Source organism: Aquarana catesbeiana, linkage group LG01, assembly GCF_042186555.1.
Source record: "Aquarana catesbeiana isolate 2022-GZ linkage group LG01, ASM4218655v1, whole genome shotgun sequence".
NCBI classification, from domain to species: Eukaryota; Metazoa; Chordata; class Amphibia; order Anura; family Ranidae; genus Aquarana; species Aquarana catesbeiana.
The window spans coordinates 682,745,241-682,768,792 of record NC_133324.1 but is presented as its reverse complement, the minus strand read 5'-3'; the positions used below and the strand labels follow the sequence as shown (position 1 = coordinate 682,768,792).

At 45.6% G+C, this 23,552-nt stretch overlaps 1 protein-coding gene across 3 annotated transcripts in view; it reads left to right on the top strand.

The window, feature by feature from the left end:
* Nucleotides 1–23,552, top strand: part of SEC24D (SEC24 homolog D, COPII coat complex component) — a 163,539-nt gene that overhangs the window by 31,628 nt on the left and 108,359 nt on the right. Inside the window, exons 2-5 of one of the 3 annotated variants that reach the window (XM_073603216.1) lie at nt 15,758–15,953; nt 18,703–18,811; nt 18,894–19,027; nt 19,867–20,112. In XM_073603216.1, the coding sequence (XP_073459317.1) occupies nt 15,800–15,953; nt 18,703–18,811; nt 18,894–19,027; nt 19,867–20,112 (643 nt within the window). In that variant the 5' untranslated portion in view covers nt 15,758–15,799. Of the gene's footprint in view, nt 1–15,757; nt 15,954–18,702; nt 18,812–18,890; nt 19,028–19,866; nt 20,113–23,552 lie in introns of all 3 variants that reach the window. The other 2 variants (XM_073603224.1, XM_073603209.1) reach the window with 2 other exon arrangements.

Below are 23,552 nucleotides of genomic sequence, written 5' to 3'. Positions count from 1 at the left end.
TGTTTGACTGTAGATGCTCTGACTTCAACTTTAATGTCAATTTGTCACGAGAAATATAGATATCTCCGTTTTCAATATGCTTTTGATAAAGCTAGTTGCCTAGCTGATCCGCTGGCTTCAGATTTCTTTGTTTGGTGTCTCAAAAGGGGTCAGTATGGAAGATGGGCATCTTTAGAAGCATTTTTAAATGCAATAGTCAGCAATGGAAACCTTCATGTTTTAAGCTTGACAGGTTTCCTTGAGACAGTGAATTTAAAGCAGGATAGGCAGGACTTTCTTTAATGCCATGTACTGTATGTAGACATTTAGGCTCCATGCACACTAGCTAAAAAAAAAGCTGAAAAAAAAATCACTGGCTAAAAAATGCTGGTAATAACTTTTTGCAGTAGCATTTTATCAGCGTTTTAGGAACATTTAGGAGCATTAGCTTTTTATTGTCATTTTTGCAGTAAAAGGGGAAAAAAATCTAAAAACAATGCTATTAGTAGCATTTAGGAGCGTTTCTGCTGGAAAAACGCTCCAGGAAACTCTACAAAAACATATTTTTTTCTGCTCCTAGACACTGAAGCCCAAAAAACACTAATAGCCTAAAGTAGTGTGCATGGGCACATAAGATAACACCATTTAGCTTTTAGGAGAAAAAAACGCTAGTGTGCATAGAACCTAACTCTCAGGCTGCATTCACACTACAGCGTTTTGAATTGCGGGCAGATTTGCCACGGATCTGCCCACAATTTGACAGCGTCGAGGTGTGAATGACAAAATGCAGGACTCGCAATTAGGGTTGCCACCTCATCCCTTTAAACCCGAACACATATTAATTACACAGGTTCTGTGGCTGATTAAGGTGGTAATTAAACTCACTTGGTGCCTTATCTGCATTAAATTAGCCTCAGGACCTGTGTAATTAATAATGTGTTCGGGTTTAAAGGGATGAGGTAGCAACTCTACTCGCAATCGAGATGCCATTCATTTGAATGACACCTCAAATCTCAGTGCGGGTCTGCCGCGATTGTCGTGCGATAAAACGTGCTGCAATCGCGGGACGCATGTCGCCCAAGAATAGTTCAGGAGCTCCATTTGGGCGACATGCATGGTGTCTAGTCTGCACCAACCGTGACTTTGTACTTGCTAGCTGCCAGTCTCAGTGCCCAGAGTCAGTGACTCTTTGGCAAAGAAATGACTGACAGACACAAGTTTTACAATGTAAATCATTACTGCTTCAGAATACCTCTGCACAGGGATCTCCACATTGACTCCACATTGCACAGCTTGAGGCAAATGGATGTTTGTTATAACATGACAGATGCATTCTTCTTTTGCTCTACTACAGTCCTAGCAGTGAGGAACACATTTATCCAACAAGTCTCATGAATTGCTCTGCACAATAAATCTGGCTACAACAGTGTGGATAATTTGGCTTGGCACACATCTGTCTTTGTTGGTAGCTCCACTATGGAGGAATTCGGTTACAGCCTCATCACTTAGTTGCACACACAAAGCTCATTGTTGGGTTTTTGTCTAGTTAACCTAAATGTATGCAACTCTACACCACAGATAGAGGATGTCCAACCATGGTTGGCATTAACATAAAATATGCATGCTTCTTCCTGGTGGCACTGTACATGCTCCGCCTAATAAGTTACATGCCATGCCAAAAGCCCAACATCGTCTGATAGTAGGGCACTGCTCTTCCAATGCTTGAGAAGACCTTTCATTTCAGCCACATATCGTTCATAATGAATGGGAACCCCTACTCACCGCCTGCATTATTGCCCAACATCTGTTGGAGTACTGGAAAACAAAAACTTACAGTGGTTGTAAACCTCTGATATGAAATATGAACAAAGCATATCCCTCTATACTTGTACTTGTGTGTACTTGTCTTAATCTAGAGCACTTCTGTCTGCTGTATCATTTCTTTACTATAAGCATAGTCACTTCTGACAAATTTTCCTGACACCAAGAAAAAAATGGTGACAGGGGCGTGACCTCCAGCTGATTGACAGCCTCAGCTCTGTTCCTGTGTGCTGTGTGAAGAGGATGCGTGTCCCTTCCAATCAGCTCTCAGCCACGGCCGGATAAGGAGCATCATGGGCTTGGTGCTGAGGATTTTCGTGGCCTTTGTATAGAAATAAAATGAAAATGCAAACAATTTTTTGTTAAAACAAATTAAATATTTAAGCAAATTAAATTAAATAGAGAGGAGGGGAGGGGGGGGGAGAGAGAGGGATGAGAGAAAGAGGAAGGATAAGAGAGAGAGAGAGAGAAAGAGGGAGGGGTGAGAGGGGGATGGGGGTGAGAGAGAGAGGAAAAGTGCGAGAGGGGGAGAGAGAGAGGGGTGAGAGAGAGAGGGGTGAGAGAGAGAGGAAGGGTGAGAGAGAGGAAGGGTGAGAGGGGGAGGGGGTGAGAGAGAGAGGAAGGGTGAGAGAGAGAGGAAGGGTGAGAGAGAGGAAGGGTGAGAGGGGAAGGGGGAGAGAAGAGGGGTGAGAGATAGAGGAAGAGTGAGAGAGAGAGGAAGGGTGAGAGAGAGAGGAAGGGTGAGATAGAGAGGGGGGTGAGAGAGGAAGGGTGAGAGAGAGAGGAAGGGTGAGAGAGGGGGAAGTGGTGAGAGAGAGAGAGGAAGGGTGGGGAGGGTGAGAGAGAGAGGAAGGGTGAGAGAGAGAGGAAGGGGGAGAGAGGGGGAGGGGTGAGAGGGGGAGGGGGTGAGAGAGAGAGGAAGGGTGAGTGAGAGAGGGGGAGGGGGTGAGAGAGAGGGGTGAGAGAGAGGGGAAGGGTGAGAGAGAGAGGAAGGGTGTGAGGGGGTGAGAGAGAGAGGAAGGGTGAGAGAGAGAGGAATGGTGAGAGAGGGGGAGGGGGTGAGAGAGAGAGGAAGGGTGAGATGAGGGGGAGGGAAGTGAGAGAGAGAGGAAGGGTGAGAGAGAGAGGAAGGGTGAGAGAGGGGGAGAGAGAGGAAGGGTGAGGGGGTGAGAGGGAGAGAGGAAGGGTGAGAGAGGGGGAGAGAGAGAGGGGTGAGAGAGAGAGAAGGGTGAGAGGGAGAGAGGAAGGGTGAGAGGGAGAGAGGAAGGGTGAGAGGGAGAGAGGAAGGGTGAGAGAGAGAGAGAAGGGTGAGAGAGGGGGAGGGGGTGAGAGAGAGAGGAAGGGTGAGAGAGAGGGGGTGAGAGAGAGAGGAAGGGTGAGAGAGAGGGGGGGGAGGGGGTGAGAGAGAGAGGAAGGGTGAGTGCGAAGAGGGGGAGGGGAGTGAGAGAGAGAGGGGGTGAGAGAGAGGAAGAGTGAGAGAGAGAGGGGTGAGAGAGAGAGGAAGGGTGAGAGAGGGGGAGGGGTGAGAGAGAGAGGAAGGGTGAGTGAGAGAGGGGGTGAGAGAGAGAGGAAGGGTGAGAGACAGAAGGGTGGGGGAGGGGGTGAGAGAGGAAGGTGAGAGAGAAAGGGCTGAGAGAGAGAGGAAGGGTGAGAGAGAGAGGGGTGGGAGAGAGAGGAAGGAGTGAGAGAGAGAGAGGTGAGAGAGAGAGGAAGGGTGAGAGAGAGGAGGGGTGAGAGAGAGAGGAAGGGTGAGAGAGGGGGAGGGGGGTGAGAGAGAGAGGAAGGGTGAGTGATGGGGAGGGGGTGAGAGAGAGAGAGAGGAACGGTGAGAGAGGGGGAGGGGATGAGAGAGAGAGGAAGGGTGAGATAGAGAGGAGGGGTGAGAGAGAGGAGGGGTGAGAGAGGGGGAGAGAGAGAGGGGTGAGAGAGAGAGAGAGAAGGGTGAGAGAGAGGGGGAGGGGTGAGAGAGAGAGGAAGGGTGAGTGAGAGAGGGGAGGGGAAGAGAGAGAGAGGAGAGAGAGAGGAAGGGTGAGAGAGAGAGGAAGGGTGAGAGAGGGGGAGGGGGTGAGAGAGAGAGGAAGGGTGAGAGAGAGGGAGGGGGAGTGAGAGAGAGAAGGGTGAGAGAGAGGAAGGGTGAGAGAAGGGGAGGGGTGAGAGAGGGGGAGGGGGTGAGAGAGAGGAAGGGTGAGAGAGGGGGAGGGGTGAGAGAGGGGGACGGGGGTGAGAGAGAGAGGAAGGGTGAGAGATGGGGAGGGGGTGAGAGAGAGAGGGGTGAGAGAGAGAGGGGTGAGAGAGAGAGGAAGGGTGAGAGAGAGAGGAAGGGTGAGAGAGGGGGAGGGGGTGAGAGAGAGAGGAAGGGTGAGAGAGAGAGAGGAGGGTGAGAGAGGGAGGAGGGGGTGAGAGAGAGAGGGGTGAGAGAGAGAGGAAGGGAGAGAGAGAGAGGAAGGTGAGAGAGAGAGAGAGGAAGGGTGAGAAGAGAGAGGGGTGAGAGAGAGAGGAAGGGTGAGAGAGAGAGGAGGGGTGAGAGAGAGAGGAAGGGTGAGAGAGAGGGGAGAGGGGTGAGAGAGAGAGGAAGGGTGAGTGATGGGGAGGGGGTGAGAGAGAGAGAGAGGAACGGTGAGAGAGGGGGAGGGGGTGAGAGAGAGAGGAAGGGTGAGATAGAGAGGAGGAGTGAGAGAGAGAGGAGGAGGTGAGAGAGGGGGAGAGAGAGAGGGGTGAGAGAGAGAGGAAGGGTGAGAGAGAGAGGGGTGTGAGAGAGGGGGAGGGGTGAGAGAGAGAGGAAGGGAGAGTGAGAGAGGGGGAGGGGTGAGAGAGAGAGGAGAGAGAGAGGAAGGGTGAGAGAGAGAGAGGAAGGTGTGAGAGAGGGGGAGGGGGTGACGAGAGAGAGGAAGGGTGAGAGAGAGGGAGGGGGTGAGAGAGAGGAAGGGTGAGAGAGAGGAAGGGTGAGAGAAGGGGAGGGGTGAGAGAGGGGGAGGGGGTGAGAGAGAGGAAGGGTGAGAGAGGGGGAGGGGGGTGAGAGAGAGGAAGGGTGAGAGAGGGGGAGGGGTGAGAGAGGGGGAGGGGGTGAGAGAGAGAGGAAGGGTGAGAGATGGGGAGGGGGTGAGAGAGAGAGGGGTGAGAGAGGAAGGGACGGGAGTGAGAGAGAGAGGAATGGTGAGAGAGGGGGAGGGGGTGAGAGAGAGAGGAAGGGTGAGAGAGAGGGGGAGGGGGTGAAGTGAGAGAGGGGAGGGGGTGAGAGAGAGAGGAAGGGTGAGAGAGGGGAGGAGGTGAGAGAGAGAGGAAGGGTGAGAGAGAGAGGAAGGGTGAGTGAGAGAGGGGGAGGGGTGAGAGAGAGAGGTGAAGGGAGGGGGTTGAGAGAGAGGAGGAAGGGTGAGAGAGGGGGGGGGTGAGAGAGAGAGGAAGGGTGAGAGAGAGAGGAAGGGTGAGAGAGGGGGAGGGGGTGAGAGAGGGGTGAGAGAGAGAGGAAGGGTGAGAGAGAGAGGGGTGAGAGAGAGAGGAAGGGTGAGAGAGGGGGAGGCGGTGAGAGAGAGAGGAAGGGTGAGTGAGGGGGAGGGGGGTGAGAGAGAGAGGAACGGAGAGAGAGGGGGAGGGGGTGAGAGAGAGAGGAAGGGTGAGAGAGGGGGAGAGAGAGAGAGGGGTGAGAGAGAGAGGAAGGGTGAGAGAGGAGGAAGGGTGAGAGAGAGAGGGATGTGAGAGAGAGGAAGGGTGAGAGAGGGGGAGGGGTGAGAGAGAGAGGAAGGGTGAAGTGAGAGAGGGGGAGGGGGTGAGAGAGAGAGAGGAAGGGTGAGAGAGAGAGGGAAGGGTGAGAGAGAGAGAGAAGGGTGAGAGAGGGGGAGGGGGTGAGAGAGAGAGGGTGTGAGAGAGGAAGGGTGAGAGAGGGGGAGGGGTGAGAGAGAGGAAGGGTGAGAGAGGGGGAGGGGAGTGAGAGAGAGAGGGGTGAAGAGAGAGAGGAAGGGTGAGAGAGAGGAAGGGTGAGAGAGGGGGAGGGGGTGACGAGAGAGAGGTGAGAGAGGGGGAGGGGGTGAGAGAGAGAGGGGTGTGAGCGAGGAAGGGTGAGAGAGGGGAGCGGAGGTGAGAGAGAGAGAAGGGTGAGAGAGGGGGAGGGAGTGAGAGAGGGGGGAGGGGTGAGAGAGGGGGAGGGGTGAGAGAGGGGGAGGGGGTGAGAGAGAGAGGAAGGGTGAGAGAGGGGGAGGGGTGAGAGAGAGAGGAAGGGTGAGAGAGGGGGAGGGGTGAGAGAGAGAGGAAGGGTGAGAGAGGGGGAGGGGTGAGAGAGAGAGGGAAGGGTGAGAGAGAGAGAGGAAGGGTGAGAGAGGGGGAGGGGTGAAGAGAGAGAGGAAGGGTGAGGGAGGGGGTGAGAGAGAAAGGGTGAGAGAGAGAGGAAGAGTGAGAGAGAAGGGGAGGGGGTGAGAGAGAGAGGGGTGAGAGAGAGCCCTCCAAACTGAAATCCCTTCTTCTGTTTAGCTCTGGAAACCCCCCCCAAAACCATCTGCTGACCTTTGCAGTACAGGTTGATGGCAGGCTCACTGACTGTAGCAGGCAGGGCTTGTTGTACATCCCCAATGTCAGCAGCATTCAGCAAAGGTGATAGCGGACCAGGGTTCAGGGAGTTTGACATACTATGAATGCCCTCACAATTTACATATCAATGCAACTGAGATTTACATGTCAATGCCCACTAGGCATTTACATATCAATCATGTGAGCAGGGCCCTCTGATCCCTCAGTATTTATTTGTATTGTAAGTGTACTGTCTGTCCTGATGTTGTAAAGCGCTGCGCAAACAGTTGGCGCCATATAAATCCTGTATCTATAATAATAATAATAATAATAATGTGTACACTGCACACAGAGCAGAGCTGGGCAGCACTTAGTGACTCACACCACTGGGCTGGGCCTATCTTAATGAAGGGACCTGGAGCTGCAGCTCAAGTAGCTCATATGTTAATCCAACCCTGCTCAGAGCTCTCTTCACCGATGTAAACTTCAGCTCTCCGCACCCTTCTTTTCAGAGCTTAGAGATCCCTGTGTAAATTCTGCTCTTTGAATGGATGTAGGAGAAAGACAGCTATAGATAACTAGGTACAACTGTTGTAGAAATTGTGTTTCATCTCTGTGTATCACCTGAGGCCAGTCACTTCACTGGGTATATATGTGAGGGTTTACAACCACTTTTAATGTAGCTTATGTTGGAGCTGTAGCAATGGGAATCTTACATTTGACACTTCTTTACTAGCCTGTATTATATATCCACAAGCGTCAGCTGCTTGCAGCAGTTCTCCAGTTTAGGTGACCTTAAATTGAATGGTTAAACTTGTTTCTGGGGAAAAAGTTCCAAAAACAGCCTAAAAATCAGTATTGTCCTATACATACTTTTGTTAACATTCTTAGATTAGTTTTCACACTTTAAAATGAACGTCTTTGTTTTCGGTCTCTAAGTGCAGGAACAATCTATGACTCATCTTTAAGATTACTCGCTCATCAAGTTGTTTTTCATCAGGGGGATCTCTAGCTAATTCAAAGAGTGTTCCGCCTGCTGCAAAGCTTTTTTTATGTTTATGATTAGCATGAGCGGTAATGGCACACTGCCCGTCAGATAAGGCTACATCTTATAATTCGCTTTCCAAAACAATGGCTTAGAAATGTGACCTTTACAAGCCATGCTTGTCTTACCTCTCATAGTCTCCCTCCTATGCATTAGTTAGTTATGTGCTTGCTAAACCTATGTCTTATTGATGTACATTATCTCACAGAAGTGAGTACACCCTCAGATTTTTGTAAATATTTTATCATATATTTTCATGTGACAACACTGAAGAAATGACACTTTGCTACAATGTAAAGTAGTGAGTGTACAGCTTGTATAACAGTGTAAATTTGTTGTCCCCTCAAAATAACTCAACACACAGCCATTAATGTCTAAACCGCTGGCAACAAAATTGAGTACACCACTAGGTGAAAATGTCATAATTGGGTCCAAGGTGTCAATATTTTGTGTGGCCACCATTATTTTCCAGCACTGCCTTAACCCTCTTGGGCATGGAGTTCACCAGAGCTTCACAGGTTACCACAGGAGTCCTTTTCCACTCCTCCATGATGACATCACGGAGCTGGTAGATGTTAGAGACCTTGCACTCCTCTACCTTCCATTTGAGGATGCCCCACAGATGCTCAATAGGGTTTAGGTAGAGACATGCTTGGCCAGTCCATCACCTTTACCCTCAGCTTCTTTAGCAAGGCAGTGGTCGTCTTGGAGGTGTATTTGGGGTCGTTATCATGTTGGGATACTGTCCTGCGGCCCAGTCTCCGAAGGGAGGGGATCATGCTCTGCTTCAGTATGTCACAGTACATGTTGGCATTCATGGTTCCCTCCCTCCCACAGCTCCCCAATGCTGGCAGCACTCATGCAGCCCCAGACCATGACACTCCCACTGCCATGCTTGACTGTAGGCAAGACACATTTGTCTTTGTACTCCTCACCTGGTTGCCACCACACACGCTTGACACCATCTGAACCAAATAAGTGTATCTTGGTCTCATAAGACCACAGGAATTAGTTCCAGTAATCCATGTCCTTCGTCTGCTTGTCTTCAGCAAACTGTTTGCGGGCTTTCTTGTGCATCATCTTTAGAAGAGGCTTCCTTTTGGGACGACAGCCATACAGACCAATTTGATGCAGTGTGCGGTGTATGGTTTGAGCACTGACAGGCTGACCCCCGCCCCTTCAACCTCTGCAGCAATGCTGGCAACACTCATACGTCTATTTCCCAAAGACAACCTCTGGATATTACACTGAGCATGTGCACTCAGCTTCTTTGGTCGACCATGGCGAGGCCTGCACTGAGTGGAACCTGTCCCGTTAAACTGCTGTATGGTCTTGGCCACCTTGCTGCAGCTCAGTTTCAGGGTCTTGGCAATCTTCTTATAGCCTAGGCCATCTTTATGTAGAGCAACAATTCTTTTTTTCAGATCCTCAGAGAGTTCTTTACCATGAGGTGCCATGTTGAACTTCCAGTGACCAGTATGAGAGAGTGAGAGCGATAACACCAAATTTAACACACCTGAGACCTTGTAACACTAACGAGTCACATGACACTGGGGAGGGAAAATGGCTAATTGGGCCCAATTTGGACATTTTCACTTGGGGTGTACTCACTTTTATTGCCAGCGGTTTAGACATTAATGGCTGTGTGTTGAGTTATTTTGAGAGGACAGCAAATTTACACTGTTATACAAGCTGTCCTGCCGAGTACCCCCACAGCAAGCAGCTTGTAATGGGGGCACCTGAGCTGCTGCTCTGTGTGTCCATTCAGACACGGAGATGCGGCTCGGCCCTGCCCCCTTTCTCTCCTCATTGGCTCACTGACTTTGAAAGCAGTAGGAGCCAGTGGCGCCTGCTGCTGTGTCTCAGCCAATCAGAAGGGAGAGTCCCGGACAGCCGATGCTCTTGTTCAACATAGCTGAATCGAGATGGTGCTCAGGTAAGTATTAGGGAGGTCTGCTGTAGAATGCATTAAGATAAAAAAACCTTCTGCCTTTAGAACCACTTTAAAGTGGTTGTAAAGCCTCAAGTTTTTTTACCTTAACTACTTGATGCCCAAGATACATACATGGATGTCTTTGGGTTTCAGTGGTTATACCAGGATGATGCCTGTACCTACAGGCATCATCCCAGTATCGATCTTTTCAGCAGGCGATTCTCTTTTTTGCAAAAGTGATCTGAGTGGCTAATTAGCCACTCAGATCACTTTTGCAGGTGGCGGAATGGGGTCCCACCCCCCTCCCGCCGCTGCTGCCTCTCCCGGGCTCTCTGGTCCCATCGCAGTGCCCGGAAGCAATGCAGCCGGTGGAGATGACTGCCCTGTACAGAGAGAGAGGAACTGACGTTGTTCCCCTCTCTCTATAACCCCCGGAAACCAGAAGTGATGAGTAGTTCCTCACTTCCAGTTGCGCTCCTTTGTTTACCTGGCCACCAGTGGCCAGGAAAGCAGCCAGTTAGACTGATCTGTGTCTGATCGGCTGCATGGGAGGCTAGAGATGAGATTTGGGGTCTAATAGACCCCAAATCTCTCCATAAAGAGGACCTGTCACGGCCCATGCTATCAGAAGAAATGTTGTTCATCCTTGTAATAGCAATAAAGTTAGTACAAAAAAGTGTAAAATAAAATAAACAGTGGTATAGTGGGTAGCACTCTCGCCTAGCAGTAAGAAGGGTCGCTGGTTCGAATCCCAACCACGACACTACCTGCCTGGAGTTTGCATGTACTCCCTGTGCCTGCATGGGTTTCCTCCGGGTACTCCGGTTTCCTCCCACACTCCAAAGACATGCTGGTAGGTTAATTGGATCCTGTCTAAATTGTCCCTAGTATGTATGAATGTGTGTTAGGGACCTTAGATTGTAAGCTCCTTGAGGGTAGGGACTGATGTGAATGTACAATGTATATGTAAAGCGCTGCGTAAATTGACAGCGCTATATAAGTACCTGAAATAAAATAAAATAAAATAAATAAATAAGTGGAATGGGGGAAAAAACTGAATTAAACCAAAAACAATAAAAATATAGCTGCTAACACTCAAAGTCCAGATAAATGTATAAAAAAATTAGTGTAGTGCTAAATAGTGAAATACCTCTGCCCGCAGGGAAGCACACAGTGATAGAAATCACTAATATGAGAGTGATGATGAATCACTCACTATAAGTGCATGTGCAAAAGTGCTAACATAAAACAAATCAAGAATAATAAGCCATGATTAAATTGTACACAAAAAGTAAGTGTACTAAAATGCATAAAGGAAAAAGTTCACTGTATAACAGCATAGCAACACATAATATGCGTTTCCAAAAAATTATAAACACCAAAGTCCAAAAAGTGCCAAAAACGATGGTTAACTGAGATTCAAATGAAATAACTGAGATACATGTGGAGACTTCAAACCTATTTTCAAATGGAAAAGATGAAATACTCTTACCAAGTGTGGTGGACACACGTACCATATGGCAGTGAGCCTAACGGGCTCTGAGCGCTTAATTCCTAGCTCTCTCGTGTGGTAAAGATGAGGCTGGACGAAACCAAACGGTAGATCTCTGAGCTCCGAACCATGCGACCGGACAACATCGATAAGCCAACCGGTGAGTCAATTCAGAGGATAGCCATGGGGGTGGACGTTCTCAACAGGAGCCATGTATACAGGAAAAAATATAAAAAGAGTGGCTTCAAATGGTGCAGGTCAATCAATGAGATTTATTTAAGATCATAGATCAATGAACAGATGCAAAGAGAATAAAAAATTGTGATTACAAAAATAGCAGTATAAAAGCAATGTGGAGGGCATAAGATAAGCAAACTGGCGCGTTTCGACACCATAGGTCATCAACTGGGGCATATCTCGGAGATATATTTATATAAAAAGAAATAATAATAAAAAATTTTAAAGCACCTATGTCGCACCGTGCTTACGCGCAAATGCGTATGCATATGTTACTCCCGCACGCATAAGTAAATGGTGAGCGCACCACACATGTGAGTTATTGTCGCGAACGTCAGAGCGAGAGCAATAATTCTAGCACCAGAGCCCCTGTGCCACTCTAAACTGATAACCTGTAAAGGTGTTTAAAATGTGTCCTATGGAGAATTTTAAACACCATAGTTTGCCACCATTCCACAGGCAGACGCAATTTTAAAGCTTGACATGTTAGGTATATATTTACTCGGCATGACATCATCATTCACATTATACAAAAAAATTGGCCTTTCTTTAATTTTTTTTTTTAATTCATGAATGTGTGTGTTTTTTTTTTCCAAAAAATTGCTTCAAACAAAGGGTCGCAAGTGAGCAGTTATATATATATATATATATATATATATATATATATATATATACATACATACATATTTTTGGCTCTATTTGGGGTATCAGTCACACAAAGCAAGCTTTCAAGCAAGCTGTATCCCGTATGTAGTTAATGATAATTTGTAAAAAAAAAAACAAATAAAAAAACAAATCAGATTCCAGAATGTGTACGTATAGTAAAATCACATGTAAAATGTCAGGAGGATGGGAAACTCTGTTGGGAATATATGGCCAATGCAGTCCTCAAGAAAACCAGCCATAACAGAAAATGGAAGATCCACAGTTATTAATAAACATACTGTATGTTGGTTGCAGTTGTTTATAAGGTTACGGTTCTATCAAATAACAGTCTACTTCTGATCAAAAAGAGGTTTAATTATCTGTTTCTGATTGGTTATCAGCTTAAAAGAGAAGTATGGCTTTTTTTCCCCAAATCATATTTACCCAGGTGGATGCAGCATGCTGCATTTGTCCCCCGCCTGCTCTAACACTGAGAACCGAGCGATCAAACACCACTGATTGCTCGGTTCTCAGAGTTCCCTGAGCAAATAACTGGTGACTGCCAGATAATGGCTCTCTGCTCTGCCCCCCCCCCCCCTCCCCCTGAACTCACTAGAGCACTGGGCTGTGGAGGTGGTGGGGGGGCGGGAGCGGTCGGCTCAGTCTTTCAGCGGGTAGCTGAGAGGCTGGGCTGGCTGATGGCCCAGGCAAGTGGGCGAATCCCGACTTCATTGTCATGCTCTTGCCTGAGCCTGGACCGGCTCTGTGGCATCAGCCGACAAGGTCTTCAGCCTGCTGAAAATGGGTCACAGGAGTGCAGAACGAACCACAAAAGTACAGCCAAACGAGCTTTGGCTGTACTTCTCCTTTAAAGTGAAGGCACTTTTTTTTCCATTTTAGATTGGAGAGGGATTATAACCCCTCACAGGTTTTTATTGCTGTCTCTGTCCCTGTTAGAGAGATTTATCCTCTCTGTTTGTCCTGAAAACCATTCTCACTGAAAGTGACTGAAAATCCCAAATTTTAATTGACTACCAGAAAAGGAATAGAGAGCAAATCTTCCAATGTGGACACTAATTCTGGTTACCCTGGTGACAACCAGTGAGTTCCCTCACTTTGGAGGGATTTTCTATCTCTTCCTGTTGTACCTATGGGATAGGAAGTGAAGCTAAATCTCCTAAATGGTGCACAGATGGCAAACAAGCCTGACAGGGAATATACCCCTTTTCTTTACTTTATCCAAAATGGAAAAAAAAGCTTTTACCTTCTATTCTACTTTAAAATAGCAAGCTTACACTTTTGTTTTAGGACAATACTCAGTTTGTACGGCAATGGCAGGTCCAGTGAGTTTTGAAATCAGAGCCACAAGTTGTGGCCCATTGGTCAGTCAAGGTTCACTAACTGGTGGGCTTTAGATTTCGCTCTGCTGTTGAGATCTCTGCTCTCAAATTCCCAGGCCTGCACTACTGCTGCACCAGTATGAGCGATCCCACTGACTCCGGGAATGCCTCTATTTTAGTAGAATGACTCAGGCTTTATAGTGGGTGGAAGAAGAGACAGAAATTTAGAGAGGAAGAGCTCATCTCTGAAATGTCCAAGAGACATAAAAAGTCATTGGGAGAGTCAAACCATAGATAATACCTAAAACTGAAATATCACCTTGGTTGAGCTGAGGTTTACGGGGAATTTTATCAGCATATGACCCCATAATTGGAGGTAGTCCACAGATTTTTATCTACTAAAGAGGTTGTTAGAAAATCTTGCACAGTATGAACATCAATTGAGGGACATCCTGTAAGCTGTAAACTGTGTAGTTAGCATGAGGCTTTATACCAACAGATAAAGCAATTAATGTGAAGGCGAGGGGATGAAATTGACCACTTCTTCATCTGCTGCCAGTACTGTTCCTAAGAATGTACAGTACATTACCTTCCAGTAACGTTTAAATGTTGCATGTGTAACAGGAACCTAGTCTGCTACATGACAACAATGTCAGTATTGTCACTTTCCACTGCTTTGAAGCATTGTGATGTCTACGATTGCACTGGCAACTTGGAAAGCTGACTCTGATACTTGTGATTCATCAGTACGAGGCCACCACCTCCTTCTCATGTGTCACAATCTGCATCATCCTCTTATTTGACATTAGCGTGATCACACTGACTCTGGGTTAGACTTGGAAAGCAAGCAGATCCGTTCCAGTGATGTAGTGTCCAAAGCTCAAGCTTCTGCCACGTAAAGCACACATTGCCCTCCCCTTCCTTCATGGTAAACAAAGCATGGAGAATACAGCATCGTACAGCTGTTCAGTCAGCGCTTTCACTGTGTGAGGGAATTTTTAGAAAATATCTCTAACTGAAAGTTATAGTCGAAATTCTAGACAAGAAATAAAATACTCTTTTGTATTTAAAAAGAATACAAAGATGCCCTGGAGTTCTTAGAAAGATTCTCTAAAACATTTTGGTTATATAGTATTATTGGAATTTACCTATAAGTGACTGAAAAAACACAGGTTATTTTACCATGTTTATAATTTTTATCTTTTGACGTGTAACATGCCAGTATTATAAGAGTAACTGATTAGAAGTCATATTTTTCTCTTATGCTGCGTACACACGAGTGGAATTTCCGTCAAAAAAAGTGTGATGGGAGCTTTTGGTCGGATATTCCAACCGTATATATTCTCCATCCAACTTTTTCTGTCTGAATTTCCGCCAGCAAAAGATTGAGAGCTGGTTCTCTATTTTTCAGACGGAAAAAGTTCTTGACAGAAATTCCGTTCATCTGTATGCAATTACGACGCGCAAAAAAACACGCATGCTCGGAAACAATTCGACGCATGCTCGGAAGCATTGAACTTAATTTTCTCGGCTCGTCGTAGTGTTGTACCTCACCGCGTTCTTGATGGTTCGAAAGTTCAGAGAACTTTTGTGTGACCGTGTGTATGCAAGCCAAGCTTGAGCGGAATTCCGTCGGAAAAACCATCCAAGATTTTTCCGACGGAAACTCCGCTCGTGTGTATGGGGCATTAGACTTGGTTCACACTGCCATGACTTGGGATCTGACTTGTGAGACCCTAAGTCGTGTGACATGTGAAATCCCATTTTAGTCAACAAGAGCTGTCTTAATTAGCACTACTGAAGTTGCTCCGACTTTAGAAAAGGTTCCTGTACTACTTTAAGGTGACTTCTATCTGACTTGTGCCTATAGACTTTAATGAAAGTTGGCTTTAATGGAAGCCAAAGTCACGCCAAGTTGCACTGTAAGTCACATGACTTCATGTCGCGGCAGTGTGACCGTCGACAATGAAGTATAACTGAAGTCAAAACTTTTTTTTTCGTTTTGGATAGAGTGGAGAAGGATCAGAACATTTGTTAGTTTTTATTGATGTCTGTGCCCCCGTTAAGGAGATTCGCCCTCTCTATTTCTTTTGTTTACTATTATCAATGAAAGTGAAAGTAAATCCTACATTTTGGGTTGTCCCCAGAAATGTTTGCAAAATGTTATAACAAAATATGAAAAAAGGTTTGTTTGTTTTTTTTCAAATTTTTTTTTTTTTTTTTTTAGCAAAAAAGAAAAAACCCAGCGGTGATTAAATGCCACCAGAAAAAAAAACTCTTTGTGTGAAAAAAATTATAAAAATGTCATATGGGTACAGTGCTGCATGACTGCTCTATTGGCATTCAAAGTGTGAGAGCGCTGAAAATTGGCCTGGGCAGGAAGGGGATATAAGTGCCCAGTAAACAAGTGGTTAATAATCATTCCAAACAGACATTCAGTAGCCACTAATGACCCAAAGTTCAAACATGGAATTGTTTGTGACAAATGGAGACTAATCTACCTGATAATGAGCTTGTTTATGAGTGTGTTTATGGATGTCTTTATGAAGAATGAGAATATTTAGTACATCCATAAAACTGTATTGTGAAACTGATGTAACAGTGCCATCTTTGTTTACCTTTATGCTCCTTTCCGCTCTTTTAAGTAATGGTTTATCATAATAGTAATATCTGCCTTATACTGTATGTCTACATACAGTTGATTACTGAGGAAAGACATTGTAGTCCATGTACACAGTTTACAAAAGGCTCTCCTTTCTGATTTACAGGTAATCTGAGATCCTACAGCATCTAATGAAAGTGTCATCAAAATGAGTCAGCAAGGCTATGTAGCAACTCCTCCATTTACTCAACATCAGCCTGGTTTGTCAGGTTATCCTCCAGGCGGCTATGGGCCTTCTCCAATATCACCTACCTATGGACATTATTCCAGTCCAAACATTGGCTCTCCACCACCCCAAATGGGTCAGTATAATTTAAATATGCAATGATGAATGGTTTTGATGTTTTATTGTGTGACCCACTTAATCTTTGCACAAAATCTAAATTAGGAACAATGAATTTTGGGCTTGGTATTTGGTCACACTGTGGGTCAATATGACATCTTTAACCACTTCCCTACCCACATATAGTCATATGACGTCCTGGGATGGGATCTCCCATCCTGGGTGGACGTCATATGACGTCCTGGGATTCCCGGCCATCTAGGGGGTGCGCGCGCGTGCCCGCCGCGTTGCTCGGGACCCGGTGCATGTGCCTGGTGGCCACGATGTCCGCTGGGCACACGCGATTGCCCGTTAACCGGGCTGGACCGTGGATCTGTGTGTGTAAACACACAGATCCACAGCCTGTCAGGTGAGAGGAGACCGATCTGTGTTCCCAGAACAGAGGAACACTGATCGGTCTCCTCCCCTTGTACGTCCCCTCCCCCTACAGTTAGAAGCATTCCCTAGGAAACATATTAACCCCTCCCCGCCCCCTAGTGGTTAACCCCTTCACTGCCTGTCACATTTACACAGTAATCAATGCAATTTTATAGCATTGATTGCTGTATAAATGTGAATGGTCCCAAAAATGTGTCAAAAGTGTCCGATGTGTCCGCCATAATTTCGCAGTCATGAAAAAAAATCGCGATCGCCGCTAAAAAAATAAATAAATATATTTTTTTTAAAAATGCCATAAATCTATCCCGTATTTTGTAGACGCTATAACTTTTGCACAAACCAATCAATATACGCTTATTGCGATTTTTTTTTACCAAAAATATGTAGAAGAATACGTATCGGCCGAAACTGAGGAAAAAATTAGTTTTTTTTAAAAAAAATTGGGATATTTATTATAGCAAAAAGTAAAAAATATTGTGTTTTTTTCAAAATTGTCGCTCTTCTTTTGTTTATAGCGCAAAAAATAAAAACCGCACAGGCGATCAAATACCACCAAAAGAAAGCTCTATTTGTGGGGAAAAAAGGACGTCAATTTTTTTTAGGTGCAACATTGCACGACCGCGCAATTGTCATTTAAAGTCCGACAGCGCTGAAAACTAAAAATTGGCCAGGGAAGGAAGGGGGTGAAAATGCCCTGTATTGAACCGGTTAAAAGAGAAGTATGGATTAAAATAACAAAAACAAAAAAGCTTATCCTTACCTAGGTGGATGCAGTATTGATCCAAAACTGCATTTGTCCCCTGCTGCTTCTGCATTGAGAGCTGAGTTTTCAAATACAGCTGATCATTCAGTTCTCCCCTCCGCTCTGAGCAGAGAGGCTTGACTGTTAGTTACCGGCTCTCTGCTCCGCCCTTCCAGCACTCACTGGAGCACTCGGCTGGGGAGGGATAGGAGCGTCTGGCTTAATCTCCCAGCGACACAGCTGAGAGGCTGAGCCAGCTGCTGATCCAGGCATGTGGGTGGATCCCGAATATAGTTGGGATCTTTCCCCAGCCTGGATTGGCTGAGTGACGTCTGTTGGCTGAAAATGTGTCACAGGAGTGCATAACAAACCGCATCAACAACAAAATGATTTTAAACTGATTTCTTGATCTAGCACATTGGCCTCCAAATTGTGGCCCAGGGGGCCGAATGTGGCCCTTTGCCTGCCTTTATCCGGCCCTTGGGTCACTAATCCTCCCACTGATATGAAAGACTGGTTGGTGACCACCGCTCCAGGTAACTGGGTTTGAATTTCCCGTCCTCCGCTGGGTGAATTGTGAGAGCGATTGCTATTCCAATGGTATAGGTGCAATGAAAAATCTGGACTGCCGCACTCCGGATTGGAATAATCAAGGTAAAATCTTCTTTATTGAAAAAATGACATGGTATAAAATGCGTACATTGCTCTGTTGAAGTGATACAGCATAACCGATATGAAAGACTGTTCTGCCAACTGACATCAACAGCTGTGCACCATTTCTTCCACGCCAACAATGACGCACTATTCCTCCCAATAATACCAACGACGGGGCACTAGTCTTCCCACTAATACCAAATGTGAGATGTTTACTCCCCCTGATGCTAGGAACATTTACACTCCCGCTGGCTACAGTTTGGCCCTCCTAGAGTCTGAAGGACAATAAACTGGCTCTTTGTTTAGAATGTTTGGCGACCCCCTGGTTTAGCATATAAATATTTAAAGTATATCTATATTTAAGTGATGGTACTGATGTTTAACTACTTAACTTTGGAGGAGGTATTACGTTATAAGATTCTTAGGGGTAAGGACAGGTTTAAAGTGGTTGTAAACCCTTACAGACCACTTTGTGCTACAGGTAAGCCTTACCTTAATGAAGCTTACCTGTAGCTACCCAGGAAATCTCCTAAACCTGCACGGTTTAGGAGATATCCCCTGTATTTGCATGACGCCATCGGCACATGCGCACTGACACAAACTGAAGCAATGGCACGTATGTGACGTCATCACGGTTTCGGCCAATCACAGCGCCGGAGCTGCAATACCCCGGAAATAACCCCCGGAGTGATGTTGGCCGATGGAGCGGTGTACGGGCACCGCAGCGAGGTCTTCGATCTCAGGTGAGTATTACATAATGAGCTATTATGCATAGCATATTAGCTCATTATGCCTTTGTCTTGCAGGTGTTAGTTTTTTTTTTTTGTTAGGTGGGTTTACAACCACTTTAAATTGCTTTGTACATGTAATATATGTAATATTCTGTTCCTGTGTAAATATTAGTATAATTAAAATGTTATATGCTTTCTTATAGGTGGGCTGAAACCTGTTGGACCCTTTGAATCTTCTGGTCCAATGAACGCCCCACCTCCTCCTCAAAATAATATATATAATGGACCAAATTCACCCCCAAACATGCAAAGGTATAGTTTAGCCAAATGTAAGATATATTATATGTTATTGTGGTCTGTGGTTCTGTAATTAACTATTTTCGTTGTTCAGTAGGCCCCCTAATACCAGCAACACCTCCCCTTCTTACTCGCCTTTTGGTCAAACTCCATCACAGTTCAACAGTGCACCGCCTCCACCAGTCCATCAGATGACAAACCAGCTGAACAACATGCAGATAGGTGGCTATGGTAATCTTTTGTTTCTGTTCATATTTTATCTCAATGTCAGCTGCCAATGTTAGTTAAAAAAATGAAATAAGCACAAGTGACATTACTTACAATCAGTGTGCTATGTCCCTTGTACTTCTGCTTCCTGGTTTAGGTGAAAGCTTCCTCCTGCGATAATACCCCACTCCCGCCACCACATTGATTCAGTGTGGCAGGGGTTAATAGAACTGAGGAGGCTGCCCCAGGCACCCATTAACAGTGTTTGACCATGCCCACCCTTTCTGTCCCCTCCTCCTTTCTTAGAAGCCGTACTACAGCGATCTATGAATGGAGGACAGGCAGCTGATTAAAAGGCCTGCCTCCTCTATTCATAGATCACAATTCATTTGAGTAAACTAGGTTTTCCTCCTTGGAACTCTCTGGTGACTGTACAAAAAAAAGAGTAGCAGCGCAATGGTGAGGTTATCCCTGTACTCTCGCCTACTATAAGCATGTTCTTTGTTTTAGACTGTCAGCATTGTGCAGTGTGGATTTGGGTACTTATCCAGTTGTATTTAAAGCCACATATTAATTCAAGCTACATTATTAATTTTGTTATACTTACATAACTGTAATAAAGAAAAATGTTTCCTTTTTTTTTTTAACTGTTTTATGTTTTATTTTAGTAATGTTTACTAAATGCTGACAATCTTGTGTTTTTTTTGTGTCAGATTTAAGAATCAAAATGAGTTGATATATTGGCTTGCTAGGCATAAAAAAGCTTATAATAATGTAGAATTATCTTACTCATGGTATTGTTTATAGCTGTGACTTAAAAAATATGCTGGAATTAGTAATTTCACACCTCATTTTTTTCACAGGTCCTCCTTCTACAGGTAACTCTCAGATGCCACCTAGCCCAGTTATGTCAGGCAGTTTTCCACCTCAGCCTCGGGGCATGGTACCTGGTCTCCACCCAGCTCCGCCATCAGTCAACAACCTCAATGGTTTACCTTCTGAGCCTCTAGTACATCATGGCAATATGCCAGATGGAAATACTGGACATCACCAGTTCCAACCGCAAATTCCAGGCCAACCTTCAAATCTTGGATATCCACCATCAAATTGTAAGAACTTTCTCTTTTTCAACATTTTGGTAGATGATAAGTAAAAATAGGAGAAAAAAGTTCACCTGTCATGAAAGAAATATGGATTTTTTGAGGTCTCTTTTTGGAGATACTAGTGGCGTGACTGTGTCTGGCTTCTGTGCTTCAGTCGGAGACCTGTAAAATGAATGCAGCAAATGAAAGTTTTTAAATACAGAAATCCTTATTCCATATACATTCCAGGTCAGTGAGTCAGCCAGGCAATTAGCATTCTCAGCAAGGAAGGTTAGCAATGGCAGCCTATATATTTCTTGCTTGACAAGTTTCTATCATGTCATTTTTCTGCAGATAACATCTGCTACCTGAAAAGCAGTGAAAATGATATTTGGCGCAGGTTGATTAAAACTGGGTTGCAGTATTGTGAGTCAGGGCCAGATCTAGCCTTTCTGATGTGGGGGTGCAATAAAAAAAATGTCAAAGGGGCAGAGGATGGGAGGTCATCAGGGCAATGTACAGGGGGGTCAGTAGAGCAGAGGATAGGGTCAGCAGTTTTTAGGGTAGTGTACCGTAGCTATTGGTTTTTAGGACAGTATACAGGGGTCAGCAGGGCAAATGATTGGAGGCCAGCAGGGGAGTGCACAGGAATTGGTAAGGCAGTGTGTTGGGGATCAGAAGGGCAGAAGACCGAGGTCAACAGGGCAGTAAAGGGGTCACCGTTGCCAGGACAAAGGACAGGGGTCACCGCTGGCAGGAGGGAAGACGGGTCCCCCCACTGGCAGGAGGGAGGACAGGGGTCCCCCCGCTGGCAGGAGGGAGGACAGGGGTCCCCCCGCTGGCAGGAGGGAGGACAGGGGTCCCCGCTGGCAGGAGGGAGGACAGGGGTCCCTGCTGGCAGGAGAGAGGACAGCAGTCACTGTTGGCAGGGCACAGGGCAGAGCTCTTTCTCCCATCTCTGCATGTTACACAGCCTGAGCACAGGCAGCAAGATCTCCTCCGCCCCACACTGCAGCTGAAATCTGATTCCCATACATACAGCTACGATCTGCACAGTGTGCAGCTGGTTACTATGTTGTTACTATGTTACTATGTTACTATGTTACTATGTTGCAGTTATGATGAAATTCCCTTGTTAGAACAGCAGTAGCCAGGTATACACTATTCAGATTTCAATGTGCTGTGTGGGGAGGAACGGATGAGTAGATCTTTTTGCCTGTACTTAAAGGGGTTGTAAAGGCAGAAGGTTTTTTTTATCTTAATGCATTCCATAAGACAAAAAGCCTTCTGTGTGTAGTAGTCGCCCCAGTACCCCTAATACTTACCTGAGGTCCCTCTCTGTCCAACTATGTCCACGAATCCCTAGGCCGTCCGGGACTCTCCCTCCTGATTGGCTGAGACACAGTTGCGGCACCATTGGCTCCTGCGGCTGTCAATCAAAGTCAGTTATCCAATCGGGGGGGAGGGGGGGCGAAAGGCAGCTCCATGTCTGAATGGACACACGGAGCAGCAGCTCGGCTCGGGTGCCCCCATAGAAAGCTGATTGCTGTGGGGGCACTCGACAGGAGGAAGGGGCCAGGAGCAAAGAGGCACCTGAGAACAGGGGGATCTAGGCTGCCCTGTGCATAACCAACTGCATAGAGCAGGTAAAAATAACATGTTTGTTATTTAAAAAAAAAAAAACAAGACTTTTCAATCACGGCTGGGCAAAGCGTCAGCGGGGGAAGAGGGTTGTGAGTGGAGGGGCACAACTGAAATCTGGAGAGGGTCATAGAGCTGGCCATGTTCTCAGTGGTCCATAGAGACAAAAACTCTGGTTATTCATTATTAAATATGTATAAAAACCATTACAAAGTTTTAATAATACTTATTACTTTGGCTGAGAGTGACTCTTATCTTCACTTTCTTTAGGAACTATGGCGGCTGATGAATCTCCAGAATCCAACACACTTTCAGGTGTATTTGTTGCCTGGTCTCTCGTAGTGGTTCCATACACTGGATCCTATGTCACTATAGGCACCTTTTATCAGTGCATCCAGAAGTGACATAGGGGTCAGCTTACGGAAACACCGAGTGCAGGTGGGACTAGGCATTTGACGCTTCTGGAAGTGTTTAGGGTGCTGAAGATTTTTCCAACTTCCAAAGAGAACAGAGTTACTGCCTGCCAGAGAGGTATTACTTCTTTTTCAGGGAGCTCTTTTGGCCTTTTTTTCTTTCATGGTGACAGTTCCTTTTGAAGTGATTGTTTGCAGTTAAGTGACCATCAGATAAAATGGCAGCTTATTGCTAGACATTTCATTATCTTTTGGTGATAAGAAGTGTTTGAATAAATTAGAGATGCTTTTGTCATAAATAACTGTACAAAAACTGTTATGCTAATAATTAGTAGAGTGTGATTAAGGCTCAGAAGGTGGATTGATGCATTTTCAAACTTTTGGCCCGATAAAATATGATGGGAGGATAGATAAATGATTTATAGGGAGCTTTTCAAAAAAGTAAGGAATACTTGTGTTTAAAATGAAACTCCAACCAAAACTTTTTTGGGATTGCTATCACAGGGGGAAAACAGTAAAGGCAACTCTCCCAAAAAGGTATCTAGACAGCAGTGAAAATCTGTCACCCTAAGAATTGGTCCCTCAAGATCTTTGAAATGTTGGTGTTATGTTCACTTTTACAATGTTTGTCATTGCTTCTGCAGTATGACCTCTTTAACCCTTTTACTACCCGACCCTGCTCTCCACTTTTACACCCCTTTCACACTGAAGGAGTCCGCCAATAGATCTGCCTGCTCAGCAGGGGATCTCTCCGCTGATCCCCGTTGACAGAGCCTGCTGTCCTCTATGGACTGTCGGATGGAAACGGACCGCCTGTCCATTTCCATCCGGATACATGTCCGATGACATCCGCCGCTCCATAGACAGCAATGGATGGTCTGACTGAGTCTGACTGAGAAACTGATGGACAAGATCGGTCCATCTGTGTGAAAGGGGCCTTATACTCAAATGGCCTGTTTTTTTTAATTCTTCCTTACAGCTTTCAGAGTTTGTTAAAGACCCCCAAACCATACATTTTCTGAAAGCATAGGACTAGTAGAATAAAAAGAAGGTGCTACTGATTTTTTAGGTCCTGTGATATTTGTGCAAATGTTTATTGAATCTATATTTTTGCTAAAAATACACTGAAATGATTATTAGCAGACACAAACACACATTCCTGCTAAATTCCTACTAAATATAAAAGCTAAAATTGTGTTGGGCTAATAAATAACAAATATTTGTAGATTTTAAATTGCACCTTTTTACAAAATGGTGAAAATCGAAGCTGTGCAAAACTGTAAATAGGCAACTTGTTTTTAAAATCTGGAGGTTTTAATTTTTCATGGCTTTCAGAGTTTCTAGGACTCCCCTAAACCATACATTTTCTGAAAGCACATAACTTGTAGAATAAAAAAATGTGCTACTGTTTTT